Source organism: Fusarium keratoplasticum, chromosome 9 (genome assembly GCF_025433545.1).
Source record: "Fusarium keratoplasticum isolate Fu6.1 chromosome 9, whole genome shotgun sequence".
NCBI classification, from domain to species: Eukaryota; Fungi; Ascomycota; class Sordariomycetes; order Hypocreales; family Nectriaceae; genus Fusarium; species Fusarium keratoplasticum.
In genome coordinates, this window is record NC_070537.1 from 1572093 (window position 1) to 1599894 (window position 27802).

Consider the following 27802-nt stretch of genomic DNA (forward strand, 5'->3'; position numbering starts at 1 on the left):
ACAAACTTATATCCCTTCCCCTGAGTCCATGGCCTAATCTGGCACGCCCTTGTATACTGCTTCGTCACTATCCCGGGAACGGTGTCATCCCATTCTGCAACAATCCGACGGAGAGAAGCCGTCCGTGGCAACAGGGAAGAAACCGTCGAAGTACACTGTGCCTGTTCAACTCGAAGAGCTGCGGTAGCCGGCCATCTTGTGGTCTCACCCCCATTCGTTTTTTCACATAACTCGAGCTCTTTTCTTCCGACCATCTCGTCCAGATGCTTGTCACCAGGCAATACGACACGGAGCATAGCCATTGGCCTTTTAGCAAATACGACCCGTCTCGCAATCCGGCAAGCCCACGCATGTCGAACCCTTACGATGTTCATGTCGAGTTGCCGGCGCCATCCAGTTGGCAAGGCCAGCACTCGGGCACTGCCCACAGCGGGAATGGGCTTGCCCAACCTTTTGGGCAACGGAGCGATGAAACACAGCCTGCACAATCGCGACAGCCTGCGGGAGGTAGAGGCAATGCCCTTGGCATTCATGTGAGGCGCGAGACGAACCAGATACATGCTCCTGCCTCGATCATGACAGACCAGCGTGGACTGCCTTCAGAAGTACGGCACTCGAACCTTCAGGATGGGGGTTATGGAGCAAGGTTCAGCACATCAGCTCGAGAGAACCCCATCACCGCAGAGTCTGGAAAGGCACAGGCGGGAAAGGCAAACTCTCTGAAGGATGATGACGAGGATGATTTGGATGAGGAAGACATGCTTGATGGAGAGGGAGACAACCCTGCCCAAACTGCGGCGGAACGCGCAGCAGCTCGCCGCAAGATGAAGAGGTTCAGGTCAGTTTGTTTTGGCCAGTTATTTGGACAGGAGCTGACAGTCATAGACTTACCCATCAGCAAACTCGATTTCTTATGAGCGAGTTTGCAAAGCAGCCACACCCTGATGCCGCGCACCGGGAGCGTCTGTCGAGAGAAATTCCCGGACTCAGCCCACGACAAGTTCAGGTCTGGTTCCAGAATCGGTATATTGCACCCGACCTCTTCCTCTTTCTTCGTGTTGTTGACTATGGGCTAGACGTGCCAAGATCAAGCGTCTCAACGCTGACGACCGCGACCGAATGATTAAGATGAGAGCAGTCCCCGAGGGATTTGACAACGTTCAGGCACTCCATTCGCCATACGGAGCTGTTCATGGCATGAACACCCCGTTGTCGGCTCCAGGGCAATTCAACACCCAGTCGTATGCACAGCACATGATGAGGCCGCTGATCGTCGATGTACGGAGGACTGAGGCGAGCGAGCATGCCTCCCCGACCAGCCTGACTCCTGGATTTGGGGGGCTTGGGTACAGCCCTGCTGGGAGCATGAACAGTCCTAGCATTGTCTCACCGCTCTCTCCAGCTTCGAGCGACCGATATGCCTATGGCGGGCACTTCTCTGCTCCCCTCACAGCGAGCCCCAGGACATCGCACCCCTTTGGACAACATGGCCTCGACGCCCCTATCGAAATCAACCGGCCAAGCCCTCACCCTATCCAGCCTCCCCTGCTCCGTGACACCATGTCCAGAGCCAGGTCAGAGTCGTCACAATCACCACTGCGTTCGACCATGTCATGGAAGGGAGACACAATCGACTATTCCTACCGAGGAGCAAACACGAGCCCAAGCCTTGCCGACCGACACACTCCTCTGTATCAGCCTGCCCCCATAGCGCAGTCCTCTGGTGGTATGGATACTTACGCTGTGAACTCGATGCCTGGGAGCAGGGCTTCGCCCGTGCCCCAGGCCCCAAGCCGCGAAGTTGAAAGGGCTTGAAAGTTCCAGGGGATACCCATTGACCGATACGGATATTCTTGTACAAGCTTGAACACCGTTTCAGGGTTCAAGCCGTGCAATTCCCTGCGTCCTCCAAGTTTGAACATGTTGTCTATCCGGCAACCCCAATTATAGTGCCTTTGCAGAGCTGCAGCCTGGCACCTATCATCAGTTGGCATCACTGATATGCTTCACTTTCACGAGCTCAATGACGACGGAGGCTGGCCGTTTGAGCCGTTTCCCTTCTTGTCCCCTCGTGCCGAAAGGTCGAGGGGATTGTGCGCCACCTTGTTATGGCGCACGTTTCCACTCAGGATTTGTCTATTTTGGCTTACTTTCTTACGTTACTGTTGAAGACTGTGTCTCTTTTGGATTGCATTTTCATGAGCTCGATCAACTGCATTTTGGCGCATCATGATGGTGGTTGGGGGACGGGCAAGGGTTTATTCGGAAGTGGGCAGGGTCCCGGAATCACGAGCCTGGACGTTTGGGCGATGATGATGACTCTTTCCTTATTTCATTCATTGTGGCTGGAGAGGCATTTGATTTGCTATGATGATGATCTGAAGCTGGGATTTGGATGACTAAAACGGGGGCTCATAGGTTTGGCTGGCGCAACGATGCTTTTTTTGCTTTCTACCTCGGAACGGACTGGCTCTGATTTCCAATTCTGGTGTATGTATATACCTTAGATCAAATGTGTGTGGATTGGTATGGAATTAGGTACGAGGGTCTGCTCATCAAAGTGGTTGAGAGCGCTTGGTGCGCATAATCAAATCACTACTTTGAGGAGAGACATGAAATCACAACTCAAGATTGTAAGACGGCGAATCCTATTTGCGACTGAGGCGCTTTGGGTGATGTTCTTTGTTGTTTCTGCCCTGATAGAAGATGATGGATCCTATAATAGGATATCCGTAGATCGACAACAGTCTCTTGCCTGTTGTGTTGAGATGAAGCGGCGTGGGAACCTGAACCAAGACTACGATCAGCCCTGGGCATCAAACAAAGGTGTAGAAACACTTGGGGTATGAAGCATGCTGGGATCAGATATGCCAAGTCTCCTTCCGGCAGCCAAGTGGTTATCAGCGATACAAAGTGTGAAGCTGAAAACACGTCCAAAGCTACTAGGTTTACCAGATGTTTGGTGTCATCACAGCGACAAAGAAATACTCAAGCAGGTAGATGACCTGTGTTGACCAACTTACCGTGAACAAGGGTAGATATTCAAGCAGCAAACAAAGACTACTGAACAAACGGCGTCACCATTTTCTAGGCATGAGCCTAGAATATATCTCCTTGACTATCCTTTTGTCTATCCTTTCATTCGGCAGAACAAAGGGTTCAGTCAAAGGTGAAGAAATGTCACTTGCATCAGGTCATCACCGCATCATGGCAGCCGCACGAGGGGCCCTCGTGATGATGGTTTTAGGCAAGGTTACTGAAGTGTGCTCTCGACCACACATCCCCATCATGACAGCAGCGTAGGGTCGAGCAAGCTGACGATTGTTGAGGGATGAGAGTGGTCTTGGGTTATTGAAGAAGAAGAAACGCGAAAATTCGGCGCGAGATGGAGCATCTTATCACGGATGGGGAAGGTCACGTGAGTGCTCCACTGGGTCCCCAGATTCACAGGTGGTAGCGAGGAATGGATGGATGTTGCCTTAGACCTAAGGTACGTATTTTTCTCTTTTGTTCGAGAAGAAGCGAAGCTCCGTGATTCGGTGACGCCGCGGGGCTGACTGCGACAGCGGAGGAATAAAAGGGTACGTATCTGTGGCTCGCGTGGCGGCCCCTTTGTTCTTCGGAACCAGCCACTCAGATTAGCGGAAGAACGTACCGGCGGTGGTCACTGCTGGGAAAGAGCAGAGGAAAGGCGGAAGGCGGAAGAAGGCCCAGAACGGAACAAGGACGGGGGGGTGTTTGGTGGTTTGTGCCTGCCCTGCCACTCACTCCCACTGGCACTGGCTGGCACTCCTGCGTTTTGCCGGGGCCGGGGTCCACACTAACACGCCCACACCCACTGAGCAGTGGCCGTCAGTCAGTGGCAGCCTCTGCTCTCGTGAAATTGCCTCGTCTTTCAGGCTCAAACTTTTGGCTCTCCCTCATTCCACACTCCACACCTTCACCACCTCGTTTCGCCCCCGAATCAACCTCCATCAACGAACCTACGATCGACCCCGACGACGTCAAACCCTCGCTCCGCAGCGACATTCGCCCTTTTCCCACCAAAGCCGTCGATTCTCACTCACCCGATCCTGCCGACTCGCGACTCGAGATTCCCGTCCGCGCCGACGCTCACCGAGCCCCGAGGAAAAACCAGTGCATGACGTTCAGCTGAGAAAGAAGCGGAGCGCTCGCATCGCACGCAGCGACTCTCGGTCGGCGACCGGCGCGACTCTCGCCCACCAACCCTCCCTCGCGGAGCCGTCCACAATGTCGTTCCATCCCCAGACGCCTCAGAGTCCATCGCAATTCTCCTCCGGCACCTCGGAGCCCGCGTTAGGCGTGGCCACCTCGATGACGGCCACGGCCACGGCCACCACCTTGCCGACTCCCGCCCACAGCGTCAGCGGAAGCGCCTCGCATCACGACGTCGCCATGGCCGACGACTCTCCCCACAAGCGGAAGCGCTCCGTGGATGACAGCGGTGACCGCGAGCAGAAAAAGGTCCACGTCGAGGAAAGCAAGCTGGGCATTGAGGACCTACATCTCGATGTGGGGAAGAAATACCTGCTTTGCCAAACTCGTAAGGCTCCCTGCACAGCACTCTCTCCGCTCCTCCTCCTCCTCCTCGTCCCGGCTCTGGATCACACCAGAGAGAAAGAGTGTCGCCGACACCATGTGATTCCCGCCAGAGAATTGTATGTTAACATCAGTCATCTTTAGCCCATCTGGAATCGCTACCGCGTATATCCGAAGACTTGTACGACATGTTTAACCTCACCGGACTCGCCGCCGAAGTGGCTCGAGAGAAGCCCAACGGAGAGAAGAATGCACTACGATCATCCTACACCGGCCACATCAAGCGCTTAGGTATCGCTGGTCACTTCAAGGTGCAAAAGGTTGAGAACAGGGGCGAGAATGACCCTCAAGAAGAGAGCGACTTTGCCCAGATCCTGCATCTCGGCGATGAGGACTGGAACAACTCATTCGTTCGCGGCCGCGAGATTTCGCTCGGACTATCACAAGCATCCCTCTCGAGTCTAGGACGAGCAGTCACCATGGCCAAGGGCTCGATAAAGAAGGACGTATGGGATACATCAGTCCTGGGACTTCAGTCCTCAAACGGAGAGCTGAAGCAGCCATCTTCGGCAAGGCCTACCGCCCCCAACACTCCCCTCAACGTTCCCGGCGCTGTAGGACGACTAAAGGCTCAAGGGGCCTCGGCAAACGATCCCAACAGGCCGCGGCGGAACATCAAGAAGCGAACATACGGCGACAGCAGCTTCGAGGGATACGGAGAGGGATATCCTGATGATGACAATGCTATGGAAGGTGGATACTCTACGGGAGAGGGAGAAGGGAGCCAGAAGCGGCGCAAGAAGGTAGGGCAACATTTCTCTCATTGCGCCGAGTTTCTTTGTTTGTGTTTATCTGACTCTGTCTCTAGAACCCTGGCAACGCCTCACCATATCCGAGCGCTATGCGGCAACAAAGCTACGGCCCCGGCATGGTTGGCGCTTGAAGCCCTCGCTCCTCTCACGCGTTCGCCAACTCACGCTCCTTTCCTCGAGTTGGCCATCCATCCCACGGCAGCCCCCTCGAGCCCACTAATAGACCTCACCGAAAGGTGTCTTGAGGCTCAGAGGGATTGTTTCCTCACGCATGACACAGACGCCATACGCCGCCTCCCCCCTTGGCTTGGCCTGGCCTAGCGTCGCGTCACGTCTCACAGCGCTTGACTTTCTGCACATCCCTCTCTTTTTCACACCTTGTACAGGCTACCTACCTATATTACGATACGACTCGACTCGAGGCGGTTACAGTATTCCCCGAGAGGGGGACCTCGCGTTGGGCACCACGCGGCCGCCTCTTGTCTCGCTCGCTCTTTGGAACCAAAACAAAAAAAATCAGTGCTACTTGATTTTGAACTCTTCGTCGATTTTTTCACGCTTGGTCTCGTTTCGTCTTTTTTTTCTGCAACTTGCATTCAGTAGGGGCGTACACACGACATTGTCGTCCCCGACGAGCACGGCGTTTAGGCAAAGGAGATGAAAGAATGGATCTCTTTGTATTTGCAAAGAGGACAGGCAAATGGAAACCGGCCGGACGGTACGGGAGTGCGGTACTCCCCGGCAGGGAGGCTTCTTTTTTTTCACTACGTTTTTTTTTTCCACTCTCAAAAGACACGGCCTCCCTCAGTATTCCTGTTTTTTTACTGCCTTTTTTTGTTCTTTTTTATCATTGCTGCTTTTGATATTTCTTTCTGCTGCAGTCTTACTACTACACTTTTTTGTTTTTTGACCAAACGCTCAATGAAGTTAACACACGGAGGGGGGGAGTCGGAGGGACGGAGCAAAGGGGGGAACCAAAGGGGGGAAAGGGAGGTGGTGAAATACCTTTTTTTCTTTTTTTATTAACGATGGTTTTCGTCTGCATGGAGGCGCTTCGCCAGGGAGCCCGCGCCCGACTATGAAGGGAATGAGGAGAGTGTGAGTGTTTGTCCAAGGGGGCAAAGAGGTGAAGGAGAGGGGGGGAAAGGGGACGAGGAGGAGAGGAAGAAAAAAAGACAATAGCGCCAGGTAGGCCTTATGTGTTGTCATCGTCGTTGTTGTTCTTGGATTAGATGCCAGCTAGAGTCGCAATTCGACGCCTGGTTTACAGCGAGTCGATGTTGCCTATTTGTGTAATACCAGTGATGTAAAACAGATGTCTACGTATTATGTATTGTGTATTGTCGTCGTTGTGGTGGTGACGCCTTGTTTGATTCAACATCAGATTAAAGAACAAACAAGGAAACATGCCTGATTTGAACATCACATCTGAAAACATCTAATTTGAACAATTTACTGCTGTCATGTGCCAATTGTTTCTATCCAGAATAAAATCAAAAGAATCAGGACTAAATGCTACTCCTCCACCAACCCAACCCATATGTGTCATGTCGCATATCTCATTACACCCGATCAAAGGGGTAGTATTTGTCCAAACATCTCCATGATTACCTCATCTCCTCTGATTACAACACCAGACCTTTTGATATACATTGCTCAAATAAGCATGGGGCGACATTCAATATCTCGGGTATCAATCACGCATCATTGCTGTGGAACTTGTCCCTCCTCCTCGCCAAAGTTGCCATTCTCAACTGTCGGGTAGGCACCTGTCATCATCTCTGCCCAGCTCCAGTCTAGTGTCATGGGCAGGGAGAATAGATCCTGCGGGAGTAGAGGTTGCTGGAACCCGCCTGCTGTTGGCCCTGGCGGGGACTGCATGCTTCCATTTCCATTCATGAACGAGTCAAAGTCGCCATTCTGCCCAGGCTGGGGCACCGGGAACTCCTGAGGCCAGCCAGCTGATCCCGCCGGAGAAGGGTCATTCATAGGGGTATTCATAGAGAATGAAGCCCTGTGATCACCATTCTGCGGCGGTGATAGCTGAGCTTGCGATGACCTTCTGTCACCAATAGAAGACACCGACATGGGCGGAGTCGCTTCGGCGGCTGTGGCCTGTCGAGGGGTCTGGGTTGAGGAGCCCGGGACTGGGGTCGCCTTGGCCGAGGCCGCGGAGGGATTGGGCGATGACCTGCTCGTCGTGTCCTGGTTCTTACGTTTCCGGCGAGAAGACTGCTCCTTCTCGGCCTTTTCGATAACAGCCTTGGCTATTCGCTCGAACTCGGAACAAATTCCAAGCATCCGATGAACACCACCCTGCTCAGCTTCCTGTCCAAGCATGGAGAGGAATGTCACCACCATGTTCATCAGGCGAGTGTCTGACTTTGCTCGTGGATCGAGAGGGTTCTGGAGGATATTGCCGAACAGGGTTACTAGCGCAGAAACGGGGAAGTATAGAATGAGCCTGATACCTAATTAGCATGTTAAGCCAGTAGATTGGGGTCTTGATTCTTACCAAACACAGGAAAAGTCACCCTGCGGGACGTATTTAAGCAGCGAGACAGATGCTCGTGCCGCAGCCGTGCAGAGGGCTGCCGAGGAAAAGACACGCGGGTTGAGCGGTTTGGCGTTGAGACCCTGAATAGCATAGTTGGACAAGCGGCTAGTCCAGTACCCGTGGTGAACCGACATACGATGGATCGTTGTCAGGCAGTTGTAATAGGTGAGGTGCACCATGACAACGTGGAGAATCAAGGGGGTATGCGAGGCCTTGATCTCATGTTCAGGTCGGTAGTCGATCGGAATGCGGTCCTTCCAGTCCTCCAGCTTCTGATCGAGCTCGCCAATTGTATTGAGGAGCTCGCCATCAGATTGCTTCGTGGCTTGAACCGAATACAGCCGCTTGTAGACCTCGCTCTCGATTGTGGCAAACTCGCACATGACGCGGAAAAGGTTCATCTTGCCCTTGCCGTCAGCCAGGGGAATGTTGCCAATGTTGTCCTCGGGGTCAGCATCCGGAAGCTCGACATTCATGTCATCGTCGTCCTGGGCTGGTGGACGGCCAGCACGGAGACACAGGTCCTTGTCGAGCATGTACGCAATCCAGAAGACTCTCTTGCGCTGCTCAATCTCGACTGGGTTGAGGTTGAATCCAGTTCCACGCTTGTGCAGACCGATACTGTGCGCTAGACGCATCGCCGCAGCGATCAGGAGGAACGTTGGCTGAGGGTTGGGCGTTCCTTGCATGAACAGAGCCATACCAAGAAGCGCTTGCACACTCAGGAGATCCGTGTTGCGCATGGTCAACTCGGGGAACACACCCAGTGCGTTCTTGAGATAACCCCATGCCTTGTCATCCTCCTCCTGGGGCACGAGATTGCTCATGACACGCAAGCGGTGGGCAATCGCGAACGCGCAATTGAGACTAGCCCACCAGCCAGATCCTTGATATGGGTCCGAAGAGTACTGCCGTTCCACCAGGTGCATAAAGGTCGGCTGGTGGAAAAGAGGGAATATGCAGTTGAAGTTCTCAAAGAAGTCCTTAAGCAAAGACAACGCCTCGGGCTTCGAGGGTAGAGGCCGGAAGACGGGTCGTTGGAATAGATCGCCAAAGACTTCGGGCTTCCAGTTTGTCCATTTATGGTCATCCACTGACACATCCGAGATGGTTCGCTGGAACGAGTTGTCACCCGTCTTGGAATTCACCCATGAGATTCCCTTGGGCGAGAAAATAGAGAAACCCGAGGAAGAACCTGCATGGTATTAGCGACTGAACTGGGTGTAACAGGAACATAATCGCAACGTACCGATGTATCTTGTCTCACCATATGTATTGGTAACCAGTGAACACATCATTTCTGAAAGCGCCTCGACTTCTTCCTGGTCCTCAGGGTTGGCGTCATCGGGAGCTGGTGTCACTGACTTGCGCTTGTCTTCCCTCACAATAGGGTTCGGTGAGGTCAGTGAACTTTGAGGCGTCGACCCGGTTCCGTCAATAGCAGAAGGAACAGAGGCGGTCTGGGATGGCGAAGCGGGCGAAGATGCTGTAGCCATTGATGCCTGCCGTGACTTTTGGTTTCTTTCCATCAACTTCTTCTCCAGAGCTCCGAGATCACCATCCTCTTCGTCCAGAAGACCTGCAGGGGTATGTCAGTTTTCCAAGAGTTGGGAAAGTAGAGTGCTACTGGGAGACGACATACCAGATAGCCGTAGCAAGTGTTCCATCCGATTCAATCGGTTCTCTAGTCCTTCGATATACTTGGCGCTATAGATTGATAAGCAACTGATACCAATTCCCGAGACCAAGGCTTTGTTACCCTTTGGGAGGAGCGCGCTTCTTCTCAACTTGAGTAAAGACGCATTCTGTCTTGTAGTTGATGCAATGGGTGCAAGCAGGCATCTTGCCGTCGCACTTGATCTTCTTCTTCCGACACATATCGCAAGCCTATCGAGCCCGAATCAGCGCCCAACTTCTCAAGGCCGACGAATACACCAAGATATCTCTTACCCTAGCAATTCTCCTTCTCTTTGGATCATTGGAGTCGTCGAGTAGCATTGCTGAGTCGGGAAACATTTGAGCGGCGAGCTCAGGGGGCAACTGCGGTAGACCATCGTAACCGCCGAAGATCTGTGGCGGCTGATTCATAATAGGCGGTGCCATGCCTGGCACCTGAAAGCCCATATGATCCATCTTGTTCGAGGGTAATGCGTTCGTCGCGCAAAGGCGTGGGAATATTCGATGCAAAGGTTCGTGTTCGTGAACGGAGGTTCAATTCAGTGGGAGGCGACCTGAAGCTTGGCAGGACCCCTCGCTTCTGTAGAGGGTGCGCGTCGCGGCGAGGCCAGGCAAGGCGATAATCGTGGGCGTCTCGTCGAATGCTAACTGTTGGGGAGTGAAGTCGTAAGGCGAATCATGGGGTCCTTCGAAGGGCGACGCGGGAGAGTAGTAATAGGTAGGTAAGTAGGTGCTGCAGACAGTGGAGAGGTTAAAGAATCTCAGCCGTTTTGGCGCTGCTCTAGGATCGGAGTCCACGGATCGATTACATATGACGATGGGCAAGCCAAGGTCGGGGGAGCCGCCGTCGAAAAGGGCGTCGGACAAGGCAAGGCAAAGCAGGGCCGGCCTGGGGGTGCGGCGCGCTAAAAGGGGAGAGCTTCCTAAGCCCGGCAGACGCCTCTTTTTTTTCTTTCTTTCGTCTGAAGCAACCAAGCAAGCAGGCAAGCTCACGCTCCCCTCTCAAAGTCCGCAGCTCAAGTGTGTCTGTCTGGTGGGCGACTAATAAGAACTCGATGACTGAGGCGGAGGTGGGTGGGGTGGCGGAGTCCTTCTTTGGTGTGACCCCCCTCCCTCCCCTCTGGGCGGTAGCGTTGCACAGTAAGTTAAAGAGGTGCCGGATCAGCTGGAATTGTCTTGAAGGAGGCGGCCGCCGTGACGATGACTGGCGTTCCGTTCGCTGACAGTGAGATCTAAGGTGGTGAGGTGAGAAGTTGGTGATTTCGTTTTTCTTGCTAATAGAGATATATTCTTGGACGGTTGAGGTTGATGGGACTTCGGGGACCTAAAGATGTCCGGTAGCAGGTACCTCACGGCAGGTACACCTTCCTTTGCTAGTGAAACAAAAAGAGTTGCAGGGAAGAGATTCAGCCAAGCAGGGCAGGTGCAGAATAAGTCCTTATTCGAATCAGGCAAAGGGCTAGAGAGAGCCAATGCACGTCGTCTCGTCCATGTCATTTATCTCGTCCCGCCCAATCGCGAGCATCTTGGCCTGGCAGGGCTAGACAAAGTACTGTACTCTTTACCTGTCTGCCTGTTAGACGATGGGAATATGCAGGCCCGCAACCGCATCTCACGCACCGTTTGACCCCGGCCCGGCACTTGAACCAAAAAAGAACCGTCTTACATGCACCACCGCCTGCACTACAGCACCGTACATTACATGAGCGCTTGTTTATGGATTTTGACGCCGTATTCGGATTTCAACGTTTGAGTTTTTTTTTTTCTATAGAGGAATAACGTGACATGCAATGACAAATACTACCCCAACTTGACATCCATCCAATGCAAACACTGGCAGCCGCAGCCGCGTACGCGCCGTCATCCATCCATCCATGACAACCCCAAGACGGACAACCCCCCCAGTCAATACCAGTCCCGCCCGATCCCGAAAAGTCCGCATTGAATTCAATGACGGCAAACACATGGCCGAGCAAGGGATTCCAACAGCCTCTGCTTCAGCCTTCAGCCCTCTCTCCAGAGATTGACGAGAAAAGTCTAGATTCTCCCTCCGCAAACAGGATAGCTCCCAACGCCTCCTGGAACGCCCAGACTTGCTTGGCCCCCGAAAAGCCATTCGCTTCTGGGCTTTACAGCAAATTCCGCACCTTAAGGTGCTCCTTATATCCGGTGGGACTGTCCGTCAGAGTTGCATAACGATGGGGGGTTCGAGACCATCGACTCCACAGCTTGTCAGGACTCAAACTGCGCCAACATTTGTTGTTCTTCACCACCAAGGCGGCTGCCTCTCTCTTTTCTCAATGGACCCTGGTCTATTGAAAGGACTCTTCTAACCACCGGGCGTTGCCTCTACTCCCGGGATGATACCCAAGACAGGGGTTGTTGAAAGACGGGTTGCAACCGGCGGTGTCTGGTGAGACTGCCTAGAGACGACATTAATCTCTGCTAAGACAAAAGATTATATCTGCATTATCAATTCGCAGTGACGATGACGTGAACCCTCCTGTCTCAGGCAACTTCCCCCCTCCAAAACGACTTTAAAACAATGCTGCCATCCCATCTTCTCTCTTCACGTCGCCGGAACAAACCGTCATCCGAAGGCTTCCAAAACCCAACCCCGAATACGTGAACCCCCCAGTCGAACTAGAATCGCATGATCAAACATCTTCGGCATCCGGGGAGGGGCTGTGCATGTCGAATCCACTTCTCTCAACAAAACCCCATCCATTATCTGAGCGTCCCGGTTCAATTGGTATAGCTTCATTACTCATGCTGCCTTGGGGTCTCTTTAGGGGTCCTGTTTCAGGCCCGCTTCGGGTTGCGTTTGATGTCATGCAACCCCCAGCCCTCGCTGTGACACGTATGGGAGGGACGCCAGTCGAGTGTAACCCAGTTACACGCGGCTGACGTTGCCGTAGCTTATGCGCTTCGCTCTATCAGACAGGATCGCTATGAGACATTTGACCAGAAATGGTCCTGGCCCACGTGGCAGTCCAGGCTCATCAGCCTTTTTGTCTCCGGTCAGCTCTTAGTAAACCGGACGACGACTCATCCGCTGCCATGAAGGGTATTGCTAAACATGACTTATATCAGACGGTGATTATCCGCTAGGCCGGTCAGGATTTAGGGCCAGGTCCATCCATCCACACTCCGTCCGTTGACGGGAAGGAACAAATCCTATTCTATTCCTGTTCTTCACAGGAAGCATAAAGTTGGATCACCAGCTTGATCATTTGACATACGGCATATTCCGGCGATACTTCCTCGCAGGCCTCTGTCAGTACTTGTTATTTTCGGTATATGACAGCTAATGTCTTGAGGAACGCCAAAGAGCTCCATGCAGCGCGGTCCTCAGCCCCTTTTCATCACCTTGTTCACGCAGAGATATAAACCATGGATGTGCGTCAAAGACCCAAGTTGATATAAATATCTACTCCATTCCTGTATTTCTGTCATTGAGCACGCCAATGGCTACTCCCATAAATGCTCCTCCACACAGCCCAGCAGGCCTGGGTATCTTGTTCAAAACAATGGGGGGCAAGCTTGTATTATATATACACTAGACCTCTCTTCCGCCGCACCGCTTCCAGCTTGATGCCCGCCCAAACTATCATCTCCGCCACCTCTAGAGGTCATGAGGGAAGAGAAAGAAAAAAAGGTATTTGTCTAGTAAACGTTCGTGAAGGAGAGACAAGAAGAAGAACCTTGGACCGTCAAGCCCGTCTCAGGGTATGCTTTTTGTGGCACAACATATGCGCCCCCAGTGCTTTTCAGCTTCCTCCTTTTTGCATTTGCAACAACAGTAGAAAAATTCCTCCTCTTTTAGTCTTTCGACTCCCGTCTTCTATGTTTCCATGTCCTTCTCTTCAGGCTTGTAGTACCAAAGAGATCCCGGATGATGATGTATAACCACATTGAAACGCCAAACAGAATGCTTCTTGCGCCACCCAAGTATGTCAAGATGTGACAACAAAAAGGGAAAAAAAGGGAATAGCAATCACCTCGAGAGGTGGCCGTAGATGGCTGGTGAGAGAGCAATAGCAGTAGCAGTACTAAGGGAGTATCTCAACATTGTTCATGATGCAACAACAATGAACAGAACGCTCAGGTATCGAGAAACAAAAATCGCAGGAATGGAACGACGAGGGTCTCATCGTCAGATCCTCTCACGGAATCGGGACGGTGGTGAACCGACAGATCCGTCTTGCGACGCAACGGATCCACCACCCACCGATCCGCCGAGGGCGTCCGAGTCGGGCCGCGGCCGTGTTATCGGATCGGAGAACGGATTTGATTCCGTGATCGGCGTCCGCGCCGGACCCGTTCGAATAACGGGTACGCCGCTGACAGGACGCATGGGTGATCCCAGGGCTAATCGATTCGAGTCTCGGTCGCCGGGATCAAACGCCATGGAGCCTCTCCAGTAGTCAGAGTGGCCACTCATAACGCTCTCACGATTCGTCCGGGGGTCTGAGTATCCATCGCCGCCGACTTGGAGGACCGAGGGCAGTTTCTTGCCCGATACTCTGTAGAATCCTCGCTCGCCGGTCGGTTCAGGTTCAGGAGCCGGTTGCTTCTTGCCAGTCAAGCCTGCAAGAGCAGCAGCAACGGAGAATCCTCCAGCGCGCTCCGCCATGGCTCCACCGCTTTCACCTCCAGGACCACCAATTGCTCGAGTACCGGCCTGGTTCTCTCCAAGGAGACCGCTAGTGTGCTTCCTCTTGTACCTGAAGGCGAACATGACAAGCAGCGCTAGGAACGCCACACCCGCGACACTACCCACAACACCACCAATCACTTGCTTCTGCTGCGGTGAAAGCGTACCAGGTTCCGTGTCATTAGAAGCCGCTGTGGTTGTCGCCGCGGGTGGTTGAGCTTGAGCCGTTGCTTCGCTGTCGCTGCCATAACCGCCGCCACCTCCACCCTCGCTGTAGTCTCCTCCCCACCAGGTCGACGTCCAGCTTTCGTCGGCGATTGACGAGTAGATTGAGTCTGACAGGCTGAGTTGTGAGGCATCGGTAGTCGCGGCCTCAGTCGAGGATGTGATGAATGTGGAAGAGACGATGGTGATGGTTGAAGAAGTCACGGTTTGCGGAGTGTTGGTCGTGGACGAGGACTGCTTGAAAACGGTATCTGATGATTCGGTGGCAGACGCATCCGTAGTAGCTTCAGATGTGGCTTCTGAAGTGAGGTCAGTTGTGATATCAGTCAGCGTCGTAGGATTGGCTGATGTTGTAGTGAGATCTTCTGCAGGCAATGTCAGTAAGCACATGGCTGGAAACCTTAGCAGCGAACGGGAGGGGCGAGTAGACATACCAGTGGTTGCGGTGGCAGTAGTCGCGTTCTGCGACCCACTGAGCTCAGAGGTAGTGTCAATGGCAGACGAGGGAGCCTCCGTCGAAGCTGTCTCCTGACTCGTTGTCTCCGGCTCCGAGGACGTAGGAGCAGCAGACGTCTCTGGAAGACCGCTGGTAATAGACTGGTACTGCACATCGGACGTGGGAGCCAGCGTGGTGTCGGAGACGGGATCGGGAACAGGGACAGACTGGGAGGCGGTCGCGTCAGGGAGAAGCGTGGACGGCTCGGGCTCAGTCATGTCGGGAGTATCTGTCTCGACGGCGGGGGCGGCATCGGAAGAAGGCGGCGGAACATTGTAAGTCGCTGCCGGATTCGACGCCGCTGCCGCCACAGACGGCGAAGGATCCGGGTTAGAAATGGCGACGGTGACGCCCGAGGCGGAATCCACGACGACGGTAGCTGGGGCGCCAATATGGGTTTGGAGCTCGATGGGAGAGCCGACAGAGTCGACGACCTGAACGAGGGACACAGTCTGGACAACTTGGGTGACGAGATTATCCTCAGCGCGAGGTTTTAGGTCATTGGCGGGGGTGCTGCCGTCCTGGGGAACGTGGAGGTCGAGGTTGGGTGGTGTCTTGCGCCGGTGCAGGCTATGGTGTGAGTGACGGGAATGGTGGCCGTCGTTGTGGAGCTGATCGTGGTCGTTTGCATCAACGGCGGTATCCCTGAGATGGTGCAGATGGATGTGAGCGCGGTGGACGTGGCTGTGAGAGTGGCTGTCGTCGTTATCGTCGTCGTTCTCGTCTTGGTCGCTGGCGCTGTTGGAACGAGCGTGATAGTGAGGATGCGATGCAGAGCGAGAGTGGTGAGATGCAGACGCAGGGCCGGGCAGATCCGAGGACGACGACGAAGGAGAGGAAGACGACGAAGCCAGAGGCAAGGCCGGAGGCGAAGGATCGACATCCATATCCAGGGCCTGAGCGAGTGAAGGCCCGCTGGATGAGTAAGTCATGGTCCGGTCGTCGTGGCCGTGGGCGTGGCCCGCTGGAGGAGCTGGGGGAAGCGTGGCGATGCCGATGCCTCAGCAGTAGACACCCAAGACTAGTTGGTACTGGATTGCGTACCCGTCCGACGACGCAACGCAGGGACGTGCACCGACGGTTTCGAAGCGGGTACCTAAAATAACAACTGGGCAGGTCGGTAGCCCGTAAAAAAGTAGTGGTTAGGGATTGGCACTGGACCGACCGATGGGGAACGCGGCGCGGCGATCGTATTCGCTAGTTGGTTGGTCCCTTGGAAGGATTTCCCCTTGAGGCTGGGTCGGGTTTGGTGGTCGACGAGTTGAGTGGAGAGTCCTACTGTAAACTGCAGCCCTCAGGGCTTTAGGTGCTGGAATTGGAATTGGTGGTGGAAGAGACGAGTGCGGAAAAGTCAAAAGCCAGTTGTAGCATCGACAAGCACATGGTCATGATCATCCACTGCCTGTCCTGTCCTGTCCCAGAAGCAAAAGGAAATGGGAAAGACGCCCAAAATCACACAAGCACTGAGCAATCTTTACGCACAAAGGACTGGGCTGATCCGGATGTCGGCGGGCGGGGAGACAGACAGTCAAAGGACAGGATGGATACTAGGAGATATTTCGCCCCTTGCACTTCCAGTCTGGGTGTGTCCTTTGTGATGGTCCCTCTTTTTTCTTTGTTCAGAGCCCTCGAGAAAATCCAGGCCGTTTCAATCGACAAGAAAAGAGAGGCACGAAATGAGAGGTTGATGTCCTCGTTCGTTACGTCGGTCGGGGTTTGCGAGGTTGGCTGGCTGGGGCCTCGGAATCGGTGGGAGCGGACAGGGTTATCGGTTGATGGCTGGTCCTTGTGTTGCGTGGTGTTTGCTTGCTCCAGCCTTTTTCCTTGCGCGCGTGTTCTCACACGTTGGTCCTGCGCTGCTGCGGTCCTCTTTCTGAATCCTTCTTTTGGCGTTGGTTTCCTTGCATTTAATAACGGTTTCCCAGTCTCGACGATGGCATGGCGACAAAGCAACAACAAAAGGAGCGCTGGTTGGTTCGTCGTCAAGGTCGTCGTTTCTCGTTTGGCAAAAGTCGTCTCGATTTGTGAGGATATAATACGAAAATGAGCGGAGGGCGTCAATTTGGAGGGCCGAGTAAAGAAAAGAGAGCGACTAGAGAATCGAAAAGGTAAAGGAGAGGATGGGGTCGGGAATGGTGACAGACAGAAAACAAGAGGAGAGCCCGAACAGAACAAGAAAGGGAAAAGAGAGGAACAAGGTGGGCGAAAGAGTATACTAAAATGGCGAGGGACCTTTCGGGCTGGTCATCTCCAGGCCTGGATCCAATGCCAATGGTGACCACCACCACCGGGCTCCTGGTCGTCCGTCCTCGACCGTCCGTGGGTTCCAGTCTGTTCGTCAAGGTTGTTGCGCCTGGTGCGGTTGGGATGGGATTGGATTGGATTGGATCCAATGCATGCTGGGGGCCCTGGTCAAGCCTGGGGATGGACGGTCTTGGCTAGGTATTGTTCCTGAGCCTGTGCGCCAGTTCCTGTGCTTCTTTCTTGCTTCTTGTTTTTTTTCCCTGAGCAATAGCAATGACCAGTGATCGTGCCGGGATGCTGTGGACGATGAGCGGTTGTGGGATGGGCTAACGGCCATGGGACAAGAAGCCGCGAGATGGGATATAATCTCGCTTGAGATGAAGGTGGTGGCTCTTGGGCTACAGACGGCCAATCAGCGTGGGGTAGCCGCACGACATCACGACATGGGGGAGACCACTAGCCAGGTACCAACGACGGAATACGACGAGAAACACAAGCCGGGGGCACAAGAGAGCAACAAGAGATCCAACCTGCGCTTCGGAGGTATTCTTGGTATGGAGTAGGTTGTTTGGGTCCAATCGGCCAGGGCCTCGTCGCTTGGCCCAGACCCAGGTCTCCTCCTGTCGCTGGCGTGGCCATCAGACTATAATGGACCTCTCAACTGCGGCGCGTACACGGAGAATACTACCTATAGCACACAAATGATGCCTTAGACGAGGTTTGCAGACGAGAGTGACTGCTGACATCCAATTGCTTGGCAGAAGCAAAGTTGGGGCTTTACTTTAGTAACTAACAGAGACGGGACACCAACACAAAAGAGGCTTTCGATAGCCTCGTCCCGCACCCGTTAGCCACAACTGCCATTAGGGTCTCGAGGACACTTCGAAACAGGCCATTCGGCTTGGCCTTGGCCTTAATACTTTGCTTTTTTAAAACCTCGATGCGAACTTGGGTTCAATGCTCAGAGCCAGACTCATCTCAGCAGAGGGAAAAAAGGAGTCTCTCCCACTTCGGTAGTTCAGGCCGTTCTCTCGACTCTCCTCAAAACACCCATGATCCCCGTCTTTATTGTTTTCTATATGCGCCTTCTCTTGCATCTTTTTTTCTGGTGACAGGGGATGCGGGTAGGAGAAAACGGTGGGTGGCATCTCATCCCTGCCCTTGAACTGGAATGGCCCATCCGGTCGGTGGTGGGCAGAAGCAACGCGTCGGTCGGGTGGGAAATTAGACCGGGGTTGAACGCGTGTGTTCCGTAGCCAGGGCGAATCAGGGCTCGCGATGGAAGAGAGAGACTCTTCTGACTGGAGTATGCAAGTCGTTGTTGAAGACGCATGACAGGAGTCTACAACGGCGTACAGGATGCTCTGTAGATGGGATGGGATGGGGATGGTTGTCTCTGGCATCAACAGAGTAAATGCTCTCATCTATCTCAACATGATCGCCCTCATCGTGCAGCTCATCAATCTGAAATGTCCATCCGTGGTAAGGAATGCCAGGTTTACAAGGATCAGCAAGACTGAATCAGATGCCCTCTCACAAAGGCCGCACACCCGCCAGACACTGAAATGTTTCTTACTCAGTCCCAGTCACTTCGGAGCCTCTCTCTTTTGTCTCTCCCTTTGTCTCTCTGTCTCTGTACTTCCCGCAAGCCAATTAGCTTCCGAAACACCGGAGCCAAGAGATTCCAAAAATAATCCCCTTGTTCCTAATGGGGCCGCGCGATGACCTGGCCCGTGATGAGTCCCCTGTGACGAGCGGGGCCTTTGAGAATTGTTCCCCTGACTTTGGACTTGGGGCATACCAGAACAAGAGTGGAAGTCGTCGTCACCTGGTCTTGGAGAGATGGATCGAATCACAATCCGTGAATCAGGGGGCACGCGTGTCTGTGTCTGCATCGTACAGTACACATGGGCGGCCACGCATTCCCACATTCCGTCCCTTGCAGGGTCTACTGGGTATCCCATCTCGTGGGCAGGCCAGGCTCAGATTAGAACGTGGTCATGGCATCAGGATTTGCACTCTACTCCGGACGGAGGAATTCATTTTAGCTCCTGACGAACCATGGCCGGGATGTTTCCGTTCTCCTATTCCAAGTTTGGCTTGTTAAATCTATTTGGGTCACTGTTGATGATCGATCGAGATGGGTATTCACAGAATCTTGTCGTCTGTTCCTTGTACCTGCATGCAAGATGCACGTCTCTTCTCAGTCGGTCAATATTTTATCATGTGAATAAGACGGTGAGGGAGCAGTTTTGAGTCAGTCAGAGGCGACTATTTCTGTCCATCCACCGCTCGAATACGAGGTTTTGTTGATTGCTTGCGTCTTGTCGACATCCGCACATGCAGTCGCCCGCCAGCAATACGAACGGGTATTAAATCACTCACGGGTCCCGCCTCTGGAGAAGAGGAAAAATCATCGAGGGTGCGTGTCTCTCTGTTGGCCACCCGTCGGCCGAAAAAGCTGCTGATGTGATGGGCCACGGATGTCAGAGGCGAATATCTATTGCTTCCTCCACCAAGCGGCCGACACGCAGGACAGATCAAAAGCATTGACAACACACTTCTAGACACTAACCAACCGGGACATCTCGCGATGTTGATGGGGTTGCGTTGCAGGTTACCAACCTGACACCCAGCATCTCGTCAGGCACAGAAAAAAATCGCCTCTTGTTGGAACATGTAGAGATGGGCAAAACAACTCACAGCCATGGTCAAGCCACTTTCAGGCACACACAGACAGCCTTGGTGGAGCACCTACGTAACCTCCTCCCACCATCCATCCCCATGGATAGGTACTGTATCAAGCTCGTGCTGTAGGTCCAGCAAGCCAGCCTCGACATCTGTGATTACGGTACTCGACCAGTTTTGTAAATCCACGATTCAGGTCAAACGTCGCGCCAGCAAGTGTCGAGCCTGTGACGTCGTCGTATGCCTTGTATCACGCCCAGCGCCAGGGTCCAGGGATCACCATCTACTGCATCCATCTCTACCCCACGTCCTTTGGCTCCCTCACCATCGTCACCTCACCCGACCTTACGCCAACACATCCATCTGCAAAGAAGGGGTCGGTGAGAGACCGAGACAAAAAAAAAAGTGACTTTGTTAGCGCCCGAGGCCTTGCTCCTAAACTCCTCTTCCTTTCCTCCCTCACCTCATTCCTCCCACCCCCGCATATCCCCGTTGAGGCCATCCATCCATCATGGCCGACCCCTCTTCTCCCCCGCCGCCTCCGCCGTATTCCGTCCAACAACCTCCGTACTCTCCGGGTCCGGCGGCATACAAACCGTCTCCGACTCCGCCCGGGCCGTATCCGTCCCGTCTCCAGGCCTCCGGCGCGTGGCTAGCTCCTGATCCCCGCTCATCCTCTACACAGTCTCTCCTCCCTGTGTACCCCTCAGAAGCCTCGCTGCAGAAAACCCCACAAACACATGCTGGAGATCATCAAGGTCGGCGCAAACTGCTCGTCATTTACCTTCATGGCTTCCTGGGAAATGATCAGTCTTTCCGTTCATTCCCGGCTCATGTCCATGCTCTCTTGACCAACCTGCTCGCCGACTCACATGTCATCCACTCCAAGATCTATCCGCGGTACAAGACGTATCGTGCTGTCGACGTTGCTCGAGACAACTTTAGCGAATGGCTAACGCCTCACGAGTCTCCAACGACGGATGTCGTCCTGGTGGGACATTCAATGGGTGGCATATTAGCTGCTGATGTTATCCTCATGGTACGGTCACTCCTCTCTATCTTGTCAAGGTACTGACCCCTATATCCGTAGCCAAACCCAAGCCCTTACGGCACATATCCCTTCAAGCATCGCATTCTAGGGCACATCTCCATGGACTGCCCCTTTCTCGGTCTTCATCCAGGCATTGTCGTATCTGGCATATCAAGTTTATTCAAACCTGCAGCGACGCCTCAGGACAACAGCCAAGAGAACGCCAACCTCAACGCTCCATATGGAATCTCGGAAACTACCAGTCCTAGCAGCTCGTCCTTGAACCTCACAACGTCGCACAGTTCCATTCCTGGAAGCCCCCCGTCCGCAACTTCAGCATCTGTCTCGCAACTCCCCCACGACCCATTCTTCAACCAGCCCTTCTTCAACGACTCCGCCCTTCAAGAGCGCCCCTTTGTGCGCCGCATGCTGCACTTTGCCTCCAAGTACCGCTCAGAAGGTCTCGTACAAGCTGCTGCCAAGCACGTCGTCTCGTACCTCGAGTTCGGCAGCTGCCTCGCCGACCTTTCAGGTCTTGAGTCTCGATACACTCGCCTTCGTGCCCTCGAAGACGTCGATGAGCTCCAGCTTCAAAATCAAAATCGGGACCCTCGTGCGCCCACGACTAGAGTGCGCTTCGTCAACTACTACACATTATGTACCGGACGCCCCAAGACACCCAAGTCGGAGACACCGAAGGCTGGAACTCCCGAGGAATTTGCGTCTTCTCAGCAATCAGGTTTTAGCACGCCGAATACAGCAGCTGGCACGACTCTTAGTCCTGAATCTTCCTTTTTACAGCCTAATACGACTGAAAACCATCTCCGCGCCAGCCAGGAGAGCCCCAGGCCAAGCATAACGATAGAGCACCGTGATACAATGGGCAACGCAACCAATCATCAAACTCTCCTCGATGCAAACCACAAAGATTCCCCAACACAAGCAAACACCACCCAGAACGATTCCTTCAACAGCGCAGAAGCTGTAGCTTCAGACATCAACCGATTATCTATGCACGACATCGATCCCACTCCCATCGACGACTCCAACCCTCCTGATCAACCACGTCCCAGCGAAGAAGTCGAGCTCGCTCCCCTCCCCGACCCTCCAACTCCTCCTGAGCTCCCAGACGTGACCATCTACACCGACAAGGACGAGCGCAAGCAAGCCGAAAAGGAAGCAAAGCGCCTTCAGCGAGCCTACGAGCATGCCGTCAAGGACCACGCGAAGGCCGTCCGCGAGCGCGAGAAGCTCCTCGAGAAGCGCCGCCGCCGCGCGCAAAAGGAAGCCGACAAGGCCCTCAAGGAGGCCGCGCGCCAGGAAAAGGAAGCTCTCAAGGAGGCTGAGCGGGAGGCCCGCGAAGAGCAGCGCCGCATGGAGAAGGAGGCTGCAGAGCAGCAGGCAAGGGATTGGGAAGATCACCGGCGCGCTGCGGAGGCTGAGGTTATCGCCGAGGCGAGAGACCTCAACTCATCGAGACCAAAGAAGCTGCGAAAGTTTTGCAACCTGCCCAGAGATGGCAGCAAAGTGACGGATCCGACTTGGGTTGATGTCTTCATGGCTGATGTAGACGAGGTCGGGGCCCATTGTGGACTATTCTTCCCTGGGCAACACTATGAGCAGCTGGTTGGAGATGTTGGAAGCCGTATCATGGGATGGGTTCAGGAGGACTTGACAAAGCGAGCTATTCTAGAGATGGGAGAGTGAGAGTTGGTTTCACAGTCAGGATTACCAAAGTCACAATCGGGGAGACACGCCATGACCAGATAAAAGATACCCAGGACATTAATAGTATTGATTCCACACGATGCTATCCCATGTACAGTACCTATGACATGTGAGATGGTATCTAGAAGAAGCAGAAAACCTGATAAACACCCCGCCCCGGCCGTCCAGCCATTCATACATGCATGCGTCTATGCGTTCGTCTTTGCCATCCTGTTCCCAGTCTAAAAACAAACAGAGGTATTAAATATATATATGGTTGGTGTAGGTAGGTTGTACATATGAGCGTATATGTCTTGATAACATGTAGTCGAGTTGTGTCTTGTGCATACAGGGGGTATGACATGTAGCAAGGAAATGTTGTAGTTGTAGTGCAGTTGGAGTTGCAGTTGTAATGTAGATGTAGATGTGGATATGATAATCATAGGGAGTCATTATAGAGAGCTTAGTAGATGTCGAGTTCCCTCAGCTCAACATCCAATCTCCTCTCCTCGTTCAAAGCTCCCTTGACGACAGCCGTGTCCTCGTCAACGCCCATCAGGCCGCCGACGCCGAGCTCCATGGTACCCAGACGGACAAGCTCGCCATCGGATTCCCAGTTGCGGCGGCCGCAGATGAGAAGGTTTGCCGACTCGTACGTCTCGTCAATCACCCAGTCCCGGCCGGAGATGAAGGCGCCTATGAGCTCGTGCTCACCGGGTGGGGTCTCGGCATCCGAGCCGGCACGTAGGAGCATAGCGGCAAGGGAAGGTCGGAGGGTATCGCGGAGGTCTGGAGAGGTGATGGTGACGTTCGAGGTGGATGAGGAGGAGGAGGCCGAGTCAGCGGTGGGGGGTCGGACGGTGAAGCGGATAGTGAAGCAGTAGGTCTTGAGGCGGAGGAATGAGATTGGTGTTGCACGTGCGGTGATGGCGTCGGCGTGTTGCTCCCAAGAGAGGACCCTATCGTCCTTGAAACCAACCGAGATGGTCATCCTGGGTACGGCAGAGATGTTGTCGATGAGAGGTGTGTCGTCGCCAACCTGATAGAGGTTGAAATAGGGGCCATAACCGGTGTATTCTGGACGGATCTTCCAACCAAGCCAAGTCCAAGAGGGGAATGGGCCTTGGAGACACATGGGGTGTGTTGATACCTCAGTGTCGCCTGCGGGATCCAGTCGCCAGCCAAGGCCAATTGCAAGACGATCTGTTCGAGTGGGTGAGGAGGACATGTTTTTGAAGTCCTTGGCGTGGTAGAGGGGGAGGCCAAGGATGTTGTCCATGGGAGGATCCATGTGGGCGTATTGATCCAGGACGCCCCTGAAGGCATCGAGGCGGTCATCCGGATATGTGAATTCTCGGTTGAGGTACCCGTTGACCTGGTTCTTGTAATCGCGTGTGCGAGTGCCTGCGCCGTCGAGTGGGAATACACGGCCCAGGTTGAGGGCGGGCTTCGTCTTGAGAGGATAAGAGATGGTTTCGTGACAGTGGAGGGATTGGCACTGGTAGTAAATTTGTGAAGGAGTAAAGACGAGGCGGCGACGGGATAGCAGACCCTCCTGATATGTCCAGCCGCGAGAAGCCCATTTGGAGTTTGCTACTTCAGCGTCGGGTCTGATGAGCGAAGTTGTAAAGTATCCAGCCTCGGTCTGGAGCGACAATTGCTCCTCGCGCGGGACGCTGATGCCAGGAATACCGTCGTTAATACCCTCGCCCGCCGCAACAATGAGGGTGAGAGTAGAACGGGAGTAGATCTCGCCCATCTTGTCCAACTGCCGCCGTCGCTCCGCGGCGTTATACTGAGGGAAGCAGTAACGATCGATCCAGAGATACCTGTACCCAAGAGACCTCGTTACGGACATGGCGTCGGCTACCAATGGAGGCAGCACCTCAGGCAACCCGCTGAGTTGGTCTGACTCAATCTCGGAAGGGCTGCCCCGTACATAGCTCAGCGTGACATACTCGATCGTCGGGACATTGAGGTCGTCCACAAATACCACTTCCTCCTCGCGACAGTCAATCAGCTTTAGGCCTCGGATCGGTGGCCCTCGGGAACCGCACGTCGTGTGGGAGTGATTCGTCAAGCAAAAGTCGATCCAGGTCCGGGGCAGCGCGGGGTCAAACTTGGGCGGGATGATACGGCCTCGAATCGCCGGAGTGGCCTCTCTATACCCGGCGACGTCGTCGTTCCCCTCGACGACGCGAACGATATAGCCCCATGGTAGGGTCTTGCTCTTGGTGGTCACTTCGAACAATACGGCGCCTCCAAGCTCATGCTTCTCTCCAACACCGAGACGCTCAAATGCCTGTCGAATGCGCAGGTAGGGTGTAAACTTGCGTGTCAAATCCGGCTCAGCACCCACCAGGGCCTGAAAAAAGATGCAGTAGGGGCAGGCGGACAACTCTGCGAGGGTGTGAGCCAGCGGGATCCAGGGTCGCGGCTGGCCGGGCCGCCAGTTTAGCAAGCAGGGGAAATCGATGGTCGCGCAGATGGAGCAGGGCGGGTGGTCGTCGTCAGCAACGAGGAGGCTCAGACCGTTCCTGGCAGGCTTCCTCGCCTCTGGGTCCGCGCGGCGCCGTCGCGACGTGAGCTGGTGAACATCTGGTGAGCTCTCACGGGTAGAAGCCGAATCCCATTCGGGGTGGTGGCCGTTTGCGCTGTCGGGGCGGCCGCGGCCGAGGCGCGTAAAGGCGAACAGCCTCGAGATCTTCTTCATGCCGGCGGGCACGCGAGCAGCCGCCGAAGTGTTGGAGCTGGTGGCCCCGGCGGGTTTGGCGGTGGCCGTTGCCGCCGAGCGGTCATGATGGCTCATCGAGGGGCGAGTGGACGGAGGAGGGTGCTTTGCGTGAGCGGGCGCGAAAGCGACGAGGAGTTGCGACATCCAGATGCGACGAGGGAGAGCTTGTCGGCCAAATGCGAGGTGATTGGTATTGGATCTGGATGTGAGCGAGAGACACACGCGGGGCGGGAAAAAAGGTAGAGAGAGAGCTAGACGGCGTCGCCGAAAGGGGGAGCGGGGGGAAGAAGGCGACAAGATAAGAAAGCTTCCCGTCCAATGTTGTTATTGATGTTCCCCCTTTCAAGGCGATCTCATAGCACTCGACGACGACTCGACTCGGTTGTTGGAGTTGTTGAAACTGAAGTCGAGAGGTGGTGTTATGGGAAGGGAAGAGGAGAAGGTGGTGGACTGCCTCTGGTGGTGTGGTATTCTATGGCTTGGCCGGAGGACCCGTTCAAAACATGGATGGCCAGAGCATGGGGAGAAGGGAAGTGAAAAAAAAGGTAAATGGGGATACAGTACCATACTAGACCAATACAGACAACGTTAGCCCAGTTGGAGTAGCATCTTGGGTGGCGGAAGGTCCCCTATTGCGGGATCGTCTCCTCTCTCTCTCTGCCCGGGTACATAGGAATATTTGCTGGGTTCTATAGCGCACCAAGCCAAAAAGCTGATCTGCCAATGTGAGGTACCTTCGCCTATGGACCCTTATTGCTGGGTACAACCGCAGAAGAAGCCCGTCTGATCTATTTCAGCGCTAGCCAAGTCTAGGCTGCCTGTTGTCGGCTAGTCATTTGTAAGTTCAGGTCGCCTCTACGAGCACTAGCTAGCTACCTAGCTACAAGCTCAACACCTGGAATCTCCTGATGGGAACCTAATGGTTCCCTCACAATGATCAATCTCCTATCCTTCTCATCTCTCAATAACCAGCTTCATCCTTCCATTCTTCTTCCAATGTCTACATGGTCGGCCGCGACATTACCCCTCGGTCCCTTGTCACGCTCGCTACCAAACCGGGAATAACAAGCCCGCATCCGCTCCGCTGGAAGTGGAAAAGCTGCAGGGGCCAAGGGGTACTCACAGGGACAGGGGCGTTTGTCTTGGTCTTGTGTCTCCTCCCATGACATTGCAATCTTTCTTGTCATTTCACATTTTACGGATACAGCCCCGAAAGTACGACTGTGCCTCTTTTCTTTTTCCCAGTCTGTCGGATCCCTTGCCCGTCTTGGCGGACCTGACGGTGCCGAGTACGACATCGACTCTGCTGTGACTTGGTACCTCGCACGGGTGAAAGGATCGAGCATCAGATCTGCCAAAGCAAGCCTCAAGGCAAAAAAGGAAAACGCCCTTTGGCCCTTGGCTGGCCCATGGCTCCGGGGCTTAGCGCTAATTTCCATATGGGTTCGGTGCAACCATCTCGGCCGATTCCACGTGGACTGTGCAGCCGAGACATCCACTCGCTGGCCTGCCCGCCCTACTACGGTATCAGGCATAAAGTATGTTAGCTCGCCCCACAACATTTAGGTCACTCAACAGGCGGCCTTTTATTTACTTCCCTTAAAAACAGTATTTTATTCTTAAATTTATCTACCTATAACTAACGCATCTTAGACATAATTTACTAAACTACCTATCTACTAAGAAGAGAGGTCCCCCTAGTAGTAGCTATATTTTATCATATTATTAGAGGGTAGAGAAAAATTATCCTGAAGGTGAGAAAAAATATCCGAGGTACATCTATGATGTGGGGCGAGCTAACATACTTTATGCCTCCTACCATAGTACCATTACGTCCCTTTTTCCCCTTTGTCCCTTGGGCTTGAAAACCCAAGGAAAAGTGATGTTATCGACAACGACACTTGTAAACCAAAAACACCGTCAATGATAGTTGCTGATCCCGCCATCTCGTGATTGTCCATCACATTATGATCTACAATAGTCAACCGTCATCTCGAGCCCGCTCCATTCTTTCGACGTCATAATTTAAACACACTTTCCATTTCTCGTGAACGGGCCAGCGCAATTTCGTGAGATGTCATGTTTAGGGTAGGGATGCATCCTCCCACTTGAACCCAACAACAGTGGTCGCGTGACACAGCATTAAGATGCAAACATATCAATAAAAAGATTTGTATTTATAGAAACCCTCATCTACGCTCTCTGGTTGTAGGGCTGGGACCCTCAACACAGTCGAGGCCAATGTTCGCCGAGCAGAGGCTTGACACTATCCCCACCTAGTAGCTAAGGAACTCACATGAACCCCCACCAAGAAATCATCACTTTCAAGACTACCTGCCGAAATAACCAGTATACCTAAGCATTCACTCCATGTATCAACCGGTATTCATCATAATCATCATTGCTTCCTGGACA

At 53.8% G+C, this 27802-nt stretch overlaps 6 protein-coding genes across 6 annotated transcripts; 3 read left to right on the forward strand and 3 right to left on the reverse strand.

Moving 5' to 3' along the window:
* Window positions 1-263: 263 nt before the first annotated feature.
* Window positions 264-1815, forward strand: NCS57_01136600 (Homeobox domain-containing protein; the record flags this gene model as incomplete). The annotated part of the gene is made up of 3 exons (XM_053061083.1): window positions 264-838; window positions 886-1023; window positions 1077-1815. 3 exons carry the CDS (start codon window positions 264-266, stop codon window positions 1813-1815), a joined length of 1452 nt encoding a protein of 483 aa, XP_052909469.1.
* A 2131-nt stretch (window positions 1816-3946) lies between these two features.
* Window positions 3947-5503, forward strand: NCS57_01136700 (Mediator of RNA polymerase II transcription subunit 19; the record flags this gene model as incomplete). The annotated part of the gene is made up of 3 exons (XM_053061084.1): window positions 3947-4564; window positions 4705-5363; window positions 5429-5503. Exons 1-3 carry the CDS (start codon window positions 4252-4254, stop codon window positions 5501-5503), a joined length of 1047 nt encoding a protein of 348 aa, XP_052909470.1. The 5' UTR covers window positions 3947-4251.
* Window positions 5504-7076: 1573 nt separating this feature from the next.
* NCS57_01136800 (Zn(2)-C6 fungal-type domain-containing protein) lies at window positions 7077-10062 on the reverse strand (the record flags this gene model as incomplete). The annotated part of the gene is made up of 6 exons (XM_053061085.1): window positions 7077-7836; window positions 7888-9124; window positions 9179-9508; window positions 9572-9636; window positions 9689-9816; window positions 9880-10062. The coding sequence occupies 6 exons, from the start codon at window positions 10060-10062 to the stop codon at window positions 7077-7079; spliced, it is 2703 nt and encodes a 900-aa protein (XP_052909471.1).
* Window positions 10063-13762: 3700 nt separating this feature from the next.
* NCS57_01136900 (uncharacterized protein) lies at window positions 13763-15916 on the reverse strand (the record flags this gene model as incomplete). Its single annotated transcript, XM_053061086.1, has 2 exons — window positions 13763-14853; window positions 14923-15916. The coding sequence occupies 2 exons, from the start codon at window positions 15914-15916 to the stop codon at window positions 13763-13765; spliced, it is 2085 nt and encodes a 694-aa protein (XP_052909472.1).
* A 4511-nt stretch (window positions 15917-20427) lies between these two features.
* NCS57_01137000 (DUF676 domain-containing protein) lies at window positions 20428-22653 on the forward strand (the record flags this gene model as incomplete). The annotated part of the gene is made up of 2 exons (XM_053061087.1): window positions 20428-20955; window positions 21007-22653. The coding sequence occupies 2 exons, from the start codon at window positions 20428-20430 to the stop codon at window positions 22651-22653; spliced, it is 2175 nt and encodes a 724-aa protein (XP_052909473.1).
* Window positions 22654-23116: 463 nt separating this feature from the next.
* On the reverse strand, window positions 23117-25531 carry NCS57_01137100 (HET domain-containing protein; the record flags this gene model as incomplete). Its single annotated transcript, XM_053061088.1, has 1 exon — window positions 23117-25531. The coding sequence occupies one exon, from the start codon at window positions 25529-25531 to the stop codon at window positions 23117-23119; it is 2415 nt and encodes an 804-aa protein (XP_052909474.1).
* Window positions 25532-27802: the final 2271 nt, after the last annotated feature.